Source organism: Ambystoma mexicanum, chromosome 3q, assembly GCF_040938575.1.
Source record: "Ambystoma mexicanum isolate Mex_15411 chromosome 3q, UKY_AmexF1_1, whole genome shotgun sequence".
Taxonomy (NCBI): domain Eukaryota; kingdom Metazoa; phylum Chordata; class Amphibia; order Caudata; family Ambystomatidae; genus Ambystoma; species Ambystoma mexicanum.
In genome coordinates this window covers 868,220,323-868,230,744 of record NC_090926.1, presented here as the reverse complement: position 1 = coordinate 868,230,744, position 10,422 = coordinate 868,220,323, and the positions used below count along the sequence as shown (strand labels likewise).

The 10,422-nt window shown below is 41.2% G+C and overlaps 1 protein-coding gene across 1 annotated transcript in view; it reads right to left on the bottom strand.

Moving 5' to 3' along the window:
* Positions 1-1,540: 1,540 nt before the first annotated feature.
* The window catches only part of ATAD5 (ATPase family AAA domain containing 5), a 648,582-nt gene continuing 639,700 nt past the window's right edge, over positions 1,541-10,422 (bottom strand). Inside the window, exon 23 of the mRNA XM_069654960.1 lies at positions 1,541-3,191. Within this exon, the coding sequence (XP_069511061.1) occupies positions 3,113-3,191 (79 nt within the window). The 3' untranslated portion in view covers positions 1,541-3,112. The remainder of the gene's footprint in view (positions 3,192-10,422) is intronic.

The following is a 10,422-nucleotide window of genomic DNA, read 5'->3' as shown; positions in this document are numbered from 1 at the left end:
AAGTATTATTTTCTGTGCTGAATTGTTTTGCTAACTACCTACTCCTTATGTATTAAAGAGATCATTCAGTGTTACATCACCCCATTGGTGATTGTTGTGTGCCAATTAAAACATTGTGATTAATTTAAAATACAAATAAGTATTTACCTTTGCAAACCAGCCCGATTCCAGGGCACGATATGAGTGGTATATCATTCAGAATAAAGAACTTTTAGACAAAAATAAATAAGGATTTCAGTTGTGCACTACATGCTAGGCGTTGACTTGGGTGTGTGCCGGATTGAAATCACTTACACTCTGGACCCAACCAGGTCTAGCGGCGGTATCACCCGAGGATCTGTGCTTTAATGTCTCCTCGGATTCGCGCTCCAGTTTATATTGTTGCTACTTCTCATCTCAGGTAAGACCCTTTGTCTACAGCCCCTGAGCTTCTATTGCAATTTCCATGCTAGCCAAATCACGGCGGCGCTCGCACGTTCGAGCCTCACGCTATGTTTATAATATCAACCCTTACACACGCACTGCAAGCGCCTCCTGGGCACTCATAACTATATAATAGTTTGTCCCATCACCTCATTTAATTAAAAATGATTGCTAAATTAGCCACCTTTTATTATAACTAATTGCCCACATTTTAGGCACAATTAATTTATTCATACTGTGTTTTATGTCATTTTCTTACCTCAGATTTCGCCGCAATTGCGAAGCATCAGATGTATGATAATTTACTTTCCTCTCATACACAATTAATTCAGGACTTTTTACCTCAGCCAACCTATTATGTCAACCCCTGATTTCAGTTGAACTATCAACAGGCAAACTTTTGCCATATCCAGAATTGGACCATTGAACTCCATACATAAGGTATCACCTCAATCAAACTTTCTCACCCCTACACTTTTGGCAAAATTGTTTTTGGTCGCGCTAGCCTAACCACATTCACACTAATAATGTCTTTCTATTTTTATCCCCCCCCCCCTTCTTTATTTCCCCAACCTTTGTCTTCAATTGTGTTTTGGTGAAAATGTGGACATTTAATGACATCAAATGTGGCATTTATTTTTCATTGACCTTATTTGCCTTTCCTTGGCGAACTGCCCTTTGTGTGACCCAATATGTTTCCTTGATTGATACATGTGTCAATTCATTTTGGTTGATTTGTAATTTAATTTGTGGAAATACTGTACATATGGAAATTTGGTGCGTTACATCGGCCTCAGATGAAGAGCTAGGAAATCTCAAAACACGTGTCAGGTTGTTTTACCATTCAAACACCAGACTGGAATTTAATTTTCGCACCAATTGGCGCAGTGTGACTGGGACCTTTTGAGTTAATTGTTATTGTACAGTGGTAGTATATTGGCAGTACACCCACACCTCCCAGACACCCGCAGCCTTTGTGCCACTTCAATAATTACGTACAAGCGCAGAGGATAATATTGACTTACCCTGCCATTTGTCGTCTTTGTACACAATGTGGGCAATATGCAGTTTTAGCAATGGATTACTTAACGCTGGCACGAAAAGAAATTCAGAAATACACAATTAAATAATCACATTTAATTAGCCCTGTAAACAGTTTTAAAAAATCATTACATTGGAAAAGGTTTGTGAAGATAAAAATATACATTTTCCCATTCAGAAGCAGGTTTTAATATTTTTACAAACTGTACAACATTAATATAATTATAGAACTATACAATAGCTAGTGCTTTCTACGTTTGTTTGTATCTGACACATGTTAAGATTTGTCAAGTATAAATTGTTTAAAAAACGCTCCTGGTTGGTGACAAAATGAAAGCTTTCACAACAGGTTACACAAAGGACTCAAAATCACCTTTTTACACAGAGGCATGCATAGGAGTAGTGAGAAGGACTGTAAAAAAATAAAGGCAGAAATGTCAAAACGTGCAGTGATTTAAAAAAGTGTCATCTGAGAATGCCAAGCTCAAAACATTGGTATTTCATCTGGCCTAAGGGTGGACATAAGTAGCATACAACTTATCACTTTCTTTTACGGGGGCCCAGGGTATACTCAATTTGCTGACATTTTGTTCAAAAAATATTCATTAAATTAGCAATTTTCACAAGGAATATGAAAAAGCATCTTTTATGCATTTCAATGAAATATTAAACAATCTACGTATCCATGAAAACACCATAATTTAAATAAATTAAGAGAAAATGGGGCAATGCTTTCATGTGAAAATAGTTATTCCAATTCAACTATTTCATGAAACAAATACCACAATACATGAAGTGGAAAGAGTTTATATAAACATTCAGACAGAAGGATAAATTTAGTAAATGCAAAATGAGAAGAGCCCTATGGAGCATAGCGGATCATATTGCTTATGGATCTAGCAGTGGATATGATTGGGAAAAGTAAGACTGGGCTATTACAGCAAAATTAATCTCTGAAGTGTTTACCAAAGTATAATCTAATCTCTGAAAGGACCAAAAGTTTTATTTACATGTCTTTTGAGCGCTTCGGAAGTTAAATGTTATCCATATCCACTGTAAAATTAATATGATACGTACAATACCTGCAATCTTCAAGTATGCAGTTATTTTATGCAGCTTTTGGGCAGCAGCATTTTAGAAAGTCCTAAATTTGATGAAAGGCATGACTAAAAAAAATCACTTAACATTTGCATCATTGAAGTCCATTATACAGAATAAACACTTAACATCTGTGATGAAAGTCGCAGAATTCAATTCTACAACGTTTCATGGGACAATAAGGCTGCAAGCACCTCATTACTCAGTTACAAATACTTAAATAGATAAATGTAATAAACACAAGTCTTTACATACTATATACATTGGCAGAAGCGCATGTGCATTTAGATCAAATCGTCCCATCAAGCAACACGAAACCAGACTGTAAAATATACCCATTGTTAACAATATGAAATACGGTTAGTAACACTTCCGAATTCTGAAATCCTCCAGCGAGACACCCTGGACACAAAATTCTTTGCACTTGACCTCGACAGGCGTGTGAACTGATGGTCAAAGTAAAATGTAGAAAAATCTGAGTTTTGGCATCACTCTGAAGTTTTCTTTCAGTCATAGTACAATGTAGCACCAACGTCCGATCAAGGAAACGCTAGGGGAAATCCGCAGCCAGACTTTGTAAAGTTGCTTTGGGTAATTCCAGACTTATACCTTCACAATAATGCAGGAACCTAAAATACAGAAAATGAGAATATGGACATGTGTAGAAGTGATAGCCACCAATCAGAAGTGCTACAAAGCAAAAGGTCTGTTTCCTATGTGCTTAAAAGAAACTACTTAACCAATAAAGCTGGTTCTCATTGGAACAAAATCTATCCAGGACATCCTTACTACTAAATACAATAAAAAGAGCACAAACTGTTTTCGGCTGCCAAAAAGAACATGAGCATTTCCTATCTGACAGCCTTCTGCTTCTTCCCCATTTATCCACAGAATTATTCAATCGCATGTTTAAAAATGTATTGTACATTGTTTTAAACAGATGCTCAGATCACCTGAAAAAGCTTTTCAGATTAGTTGAAGTGCTGAAAAACCGTCAACCAAGTCTCTTACCTATGCTGCTCCACTCTGGTGCCACAGGAGTCGTTGTTAGAGCATATTGTTCTGCACACCATAGCTCAAAAGACCTCTGTCGGTGCCAGGTGCCTATGCTTAGCATGTTGAACCCAGGGAAGGCATAGCTACCCGTTTGCTTTGGTTAAGCGCATTTGGATAATATTTTGTTCCACGTATACATGGTTTACCATTGCTGAAATTATGACAAATGCCACATACTTCCCTAACCATGCTGACATTTTAAAATGAAAAAAATGACTAGCAAAAGCAGACCGCATTGACACTTCTTTGCGGTCATTCCCTCTACTGTGGTTCGGCTTCCCCTCCTCGTTCACCACAACTATGGTTAAATGCTATTGAAGAGCCGTTACTGCGACTGGAGGGGGCTATCTGATGAGTCCAGTGATAGTTCTATGGCTACAACTGATAGCTCCTCTGTATGTAAAAATGTCAGTGAGGCTGAACCTGAGGAAAACCCTCTGCATTTAACGAAGCACAAGGTCAAGTTTTCGAAGGTGGTCTAGACATTGTCCATGAACAGCGGTAAGAATATGAAATCACCTCTGAACTCTGGCCCTGGGATCAATATGAATAATAGTCTACCTAAGAGACAGTTCACTATTGCAAGCAGTAATAAGAAAAATAAACAGCCCATCAATCGAAGTAAACTGCTTGAAATTCTTAATGCCCAACTCCCACTGAGAGTATTGAAAAGCAGGGACTAAGTTTGTTGAGCCTCGTGGGGGTATGTTTAGTCGGATATATTGTAATTCTGAAGCAGTGGTATGCCTTGTTAGAGATCACAAGGACGAGTTGAAAAGTAGTGGATCTGTACTTGATGTCAGTTAAGAGGTTGATGTTTGGCCTGGAACAAAGGGGAGAGGGAAAGTCTGCAAAGGAGGGCAATGATGTAATAAAATCCCATTGGGAATAGCTGTGCTCTTTCTTACCACCAGTTTATAATAGTAAATGAGCTGATTCCACTATATCATGGAATACTAGAGGTCATTGCCATCTTTTTGCATAATACGGTTAATTTGATCTTCTGAATATTGCAAAAATAGTGTTTTTACAAGTAACCTGGCTAACGAAAAGGGTTGCCTTTGATGGTTATACAGCATATCACAATTTGGCAAAGAAAGGAGATAAGTGTAGACCATCTGGGGGCCTAACCATTTTGGTGGCAAATACTAATGTATTGATGGTGGAGGTATATTGAATAATGCTAGTCGAATCATACTGGTTAACATATGATCCGCCTGGTAATGACACTACAACCTCCATTCAACAGACCATATATGAATGCCTGTCGACCAAATGGAGCATATAGGGTGAAATGAATGTTATATTAGGAGGCAATCTTAATTCAAATATACTATCACTTCACCTGGGGGATATAACGAAAGCAGATAGTTCATTATCCATAATGAAGGTTTTCCACCTACCAGTGGTGAATGGATGTATATATTATAAGTCCACTACTAATAGTACATGGACTAATGGTATATATGTATCAACACTTGATTACATATGTCTGAGCGATAGGCTCTATGACCAACTAAAGGGCTTTGAGCTATTGAATACATTTAGTAACCATTCTCTGCTACAATGTACGGTTGCTATGGACATGACGCCATAGGGGAAATTTAGATCTCCTGTAATGGCAACAGGATCGGATGGTCCAATGGTAATTTAGCAAATGCAAAAAAATGGTGTGGTGATATAGCAATAGAGCAATTGGTAACTCGCTCGGCAGATAATAGTGTGCTGGCTATCTAAACATCTTCATGATCTTATGCCCATTGGTAGTAAGATGAGACCTCATGAATGATCCAAGTAATGTTACAGTATTTGATAAGGTTATAAGGGACACGAATGGGGATGGGGCAGTATTAAAATCCTTGAAGAATTTATTTCGAAGTGGGATTGGATTGCCAGCTATGATAAGGTAGCAACTATGAGTCCCCTAAGTACGTTTGCCAGAATGCCTTTCTTCTATAAAAAGCTGCAATACTATATAAAATTAATGTCCTCCCAGGCTAACGGATGAATATTTCTGGATATCAGACTTAATCGTCTGAATGTTTTAGGGGTCAGAGGAGCTTGGGCTGGTATTCCAGTTGAGAGAAGATTCTGTAGACTGTGCCTTGATGAGAGGTGAAAACCGCTAGGCATGTACTTGCATGTTGCAAAAAGATAAATATCACATATGAGAAATATTTTGACAAATTTGAGTATGATCAGACCTAGATTGCTAGTGAAAACTTTTAGCTGAGATGTCTTTCTGGGATGAATAAGAGTTTGGTCATTGCAATTAAACAGATTTGGAGGGTGGTAAATGAATGCCTAAGGAAATTTGAAGAAGAGGTTAAATTGCTGATAGACCTAGATATATAGCTCAAGGGCACTATATGCATGGGTGATTGTTTTAAGAGGTGGCTACACCAGACCTTATTTCAATACCACCATTCATCAGTATAATGAATTGATTGTATATTTGGGGTCACATCCAGCTTGCTATTGGTGAAGGCTCCCACACAGAGTTTCCACTAAATGAATTGACTAAACACACTAACATTAAGTTTCCTATAGACATATGAATAATGTTAACCTTGAAGTACATAATAGATTGAATTAGTGATTCATGTCATTTTCCCCTCTGCAGTCCGTATAGCTCTTGAAGAGGTGTTTACCTCAAAACGCGTCAGCCACATACGGATGTTGTATCCGATACAAAACATTTGATGCTATTGAATTCATCTATCTTGTTTTAAAAAAAATATTCATACTGGTCTTTCTTTACATTGTATACCGACTTACCCATAATTGTGTTTATTACATGATGAATTTTGACTGTTTTCACAGTATATGATAGTGTGCAGGGGAAGGGAGAATTCTACTATTGGATCTTCTTTCAGAGAGACCTATGTGACAACTGCCAATTGTGGCAAAGGTTGCCATGGAGGGTCTCAATTCCAGAGAAAGGCTCTGAGGTCCAAGGCACAAGAGGTAATGCAATACTCTGCTGGAGACTTGTAGAAGGTTTCCCCATGTTGCTTCGAACAGACAACTGACTAAGGTGGCCACTAGCACCAACTCATGCTTTTGGGACCAGAATGGTGCAGGAGTTTGTGAGCCCTAAAAGGCAGAGGAAGGCTGAGGCAACTGAAAGAGCTGTCCAGTCTGAATAATGTTGGCTACATAGTTCTTGGGAAGAAAGGGCCTGCCAGAAGTCTGTCCCAAGGCTCTGAGATGGTGTATTCAGGGAATACATGAAGTTCAGGGGTAAGCCCACACTGTGCCGCAAACATTAGCTGTGGTTAAGGTGGACACATACTTGTTCCAGGGCACAAGCTCAAATGAGCTAGTCCCCCGGGTGGGAAAGACGTGAATCCAATCCTCCTGCGACAAGTGTTCACCACAGTAAAAACGTTGGTGAAATCTTAGGGGGTGAAAGGAAGGACTGAACTGGCAGGGTGGTAGTGGCCATTGCCAACCACGGACCTCAGCTACTGTGTGTTTGGAATGGATTGGCACAGGAAAGTGAGTATTTCGAAGGTCCAGGAACCTCAAGATTTGGGCAAGGGTGTTAATCTTGAACTAATCCATGCAGGTTTCAGTAAATAAATCTGCAGCTGCAGGATGGGGAAAAATGCTTGATGCCAGGAGTCACCCGGAGGTTTGAGATCTCCAGCAGAAGAGCATCTGGGCGATGGAAGGTGTTTTGTGTGGAAGACAATTGAGAAAAGGGGTCAACAGCCCTGAGAGACTACCTGTAAAGAAGCATTCCACTAAAGACCCTCCGACTTGCAGCCTCGGTGGGCTAAAAAAGAGAATGACAGAAACAAGCTTCTATAAGAGGCAGGAGGTTGGCAGACAGACGGGCCCAATGAATGTAGAACTTGAAGCTGTAAACCTTCCTAGCAACTCATCCTCTCTGGATCAAAAGCAGATACCTCAGCATGGGGAGGAGTTTGGCTGATATTTCAGGGTGGAAACAGCTGTACGCAGGAATGTCTCCAGGGTATGATTCAGCTGCCCATGGAGCAGGCACCGCAATTGCTGTGTCCTGGCCGAATTATAGCATCTGCCTTACGGCCTCTTGCCATCTGCAACCAATTAAGCAAAACTCACTAGCATGTCAGGCATGGGCAGGTTTTCAGCCAATCTTAGAAATAAACTCAGACTTGACAGAATGTGAGTATTGTGGCAGGTCAGAAAAAGGACAGACCAATATCTTCCATTGAAGGACTTTATTCAGCCAAGATATGGGTTTTCTCTACCTAACAAGTTAGGATACTCGCCAGTCCGCGAGTCCAAAAGGAAGATCGGTCCTCTGTCCACAGCTAAACTATTATTCTGTCCCTGCCACTATCAAACAATGTAGGTAAAGGAGAATGACTCCCTTCTCCTGTTTTCTACTTTTCAGCACGGTCACTTTAGTAATAATCATAGGAAGTTCTGGGCAACTACTTTGACCAGTTCATAAAGTTCAAAAATGGGGCTCTTCAGCTTCTCTTCTGTTCCTAACACAATATTTTCTGTTTGGCGGTGTTGGATAGTGTGAAAATTGATTGCGGCAAACTGTTTGAAAAAACCCAGCATGAATGCGATCAATTCTCAGATGATCCAACACTACCACCCACACCGCCGTTCCGACACCCGTCTTTCCTTCCTTACTTGTTAGCTCGCCGCCTGGTCCACTTCAACCCGCAGCGTCAGATCCGTCCCTCAAACGCAGGTGGGATCCAATGACGCAGGGTCCCTTTTTCTTTTCCCGGACCCCCGCCTCCAATATTAGGAAGCAGGAGACACCACTGCAACCCCTCAAGGCTAATACATATCGATCATAGGGAGTGGGGGGACACCCCCGCTCCACATGTTCGTTTTGTATTAGCCAAATTGTTCGTTTTTATTCGGTTGAATGGTACAGACCAAATTCAAATGTACCATTTGGCCAAATAAAAAAACAAAAACAAATACCTCATTTTCCCCTTCCAACAGTATTCTTCTCTTTCACACAATTGGTGCCTCGTCTGTAGAGGCTGTGCCAGTTGTAAGGATTCTCGAATGAACTCTCGCTTTTCTCCGTCACTCGATAGTTACTGGGACGAGTATGAATGTTCCAATAATGATTCTTCTCGGTTTCCACTTCTTAAGTTTAACTGGGACGAGTATGAGGGTACCAGTATTGATTCTCTTGGTGCTTCACTTTTCCCTCTTTCGTAGGAATGTCTACATTAGACTTACCCCTCCCCTTAGGGAATATTAAGTTACGTTCCTCACTCGGACAAGTAGAATTACTATGCTCCTTATATTCATAATCTCTCCAGGTCTCCTGAGAGACCTCTCGCACTTGTGGTTAGCGTCACTGGGCCTGCCGTCAGGATGGGATGTTTGCTTCCGTTAGTCAGGTTGGCTTCTGGCCTCTCGCTCTCTTTCTCGATACCCCTCCATGAACAGGCGTGTGTCTCCGAGTCTGTCAGCGTTAACAGTCCACCAACTCTCGGTCACGCCACCACTTACAACTCTGTAGTGTGAAGAATTCTGCAGATCCCTCACTAAAGCCCTGCCTTAAGTCTCCTCCCAGGTGGCCAGGGGAAGGCAGACGCTTCCTGATCCCAACCCTGGGGGTGGGGTACTGTGGGAGGATAACCTGGGATGAGAAAGCCCAGGGTGGTGAGGAGATTCTGTGGGATGAGACAGTATTTTTCCTCCGACAGAAAGAAAGATTCTTCCCAATGTACCTAACGAGGTTATGGCCTATTGCCATTTTAATATCTCTCAACTTCATATTAAATCTAAGGTTAACTCTTAAGGTTATACAATTAAAGCACACTATACTAAAAAGAAAGATCCTCTTTGGTACCCCCAAACTAAATACCCCCCTCAATCTCAAGGTGGCAATGCAAAGGATTATGGAAATGTCTTCTTCAAACCATCTTCCTCTGTAAAAATGTAATTGCACTGCCCCTCTCCTAAACAATGTAAGGGAATTAAATCTACCCTAGATGTTCCAGAATCCAGAGGTAATGAGACGAGGAAGAGCGCTGAAGAGGTATGTAGATGTAGTAGTCAGGCAATTAAGCCTAGTAGCCATAGTAACAGTCATGCAATTAAGGCTAACAACCTGCACCTGAAGCCTATTGACAAACCTAAGAGGCATAAAAGGCAAAAGCTGGAAAGCAGGAGTGGAAGGAGCTGAAACAGGAGTTGGAAGGCTGGCAGTAGTAGTAGCAGCAGAGAAGACGCACAAGGCTGGCAAGCAACGAGGAAGTAGGAGCACAGAAGGGACACCAGAACGTGGATACAGATTTCACCCGTAAATTCTGAGAGGGTCCTGTTCTCCCAAACCTGAATTGTAGATGCTGCATAGAGGAAGACGTGTTGGAAGCTGAGTTTTCCCCATGTGAGCCGAGGTGCTGTGATTGCACAGCCGTGACCGTGCTGGAGTTCAAGGCCAGAAGCAGAAGGCCCAAGTTCTGTGGGAGGGGGAGGGCGTACAAAGGAAACTCACAATTGAAGTGGCCAGACTAGAAAAACCTGTGTTGACGAAGGGTGTGGATCCCAAGTGCGCCAGAAGTAGTAGCAGTTGTCTAAGTCGTCGGGGAAGAAGAGCAACCCGCAAAAGCAGTGTCCCTGAAGCCGGTGATTGAAGCACAGCGTTCAGATACAATTCCCGAGCCTTGCCGGTATCTGTAGCCAGCTCCTAATGGACTTGCGTAATATTTAAAGCAAGCAAAAGCTGTTCGATATACTTGAAGTTCGGTTAATAATGGAATTGTAACACTCAAATTTGTAGTGAAAGCTTTAACACTCGCATGAGAAGTCAAAAGTGTTTAAACC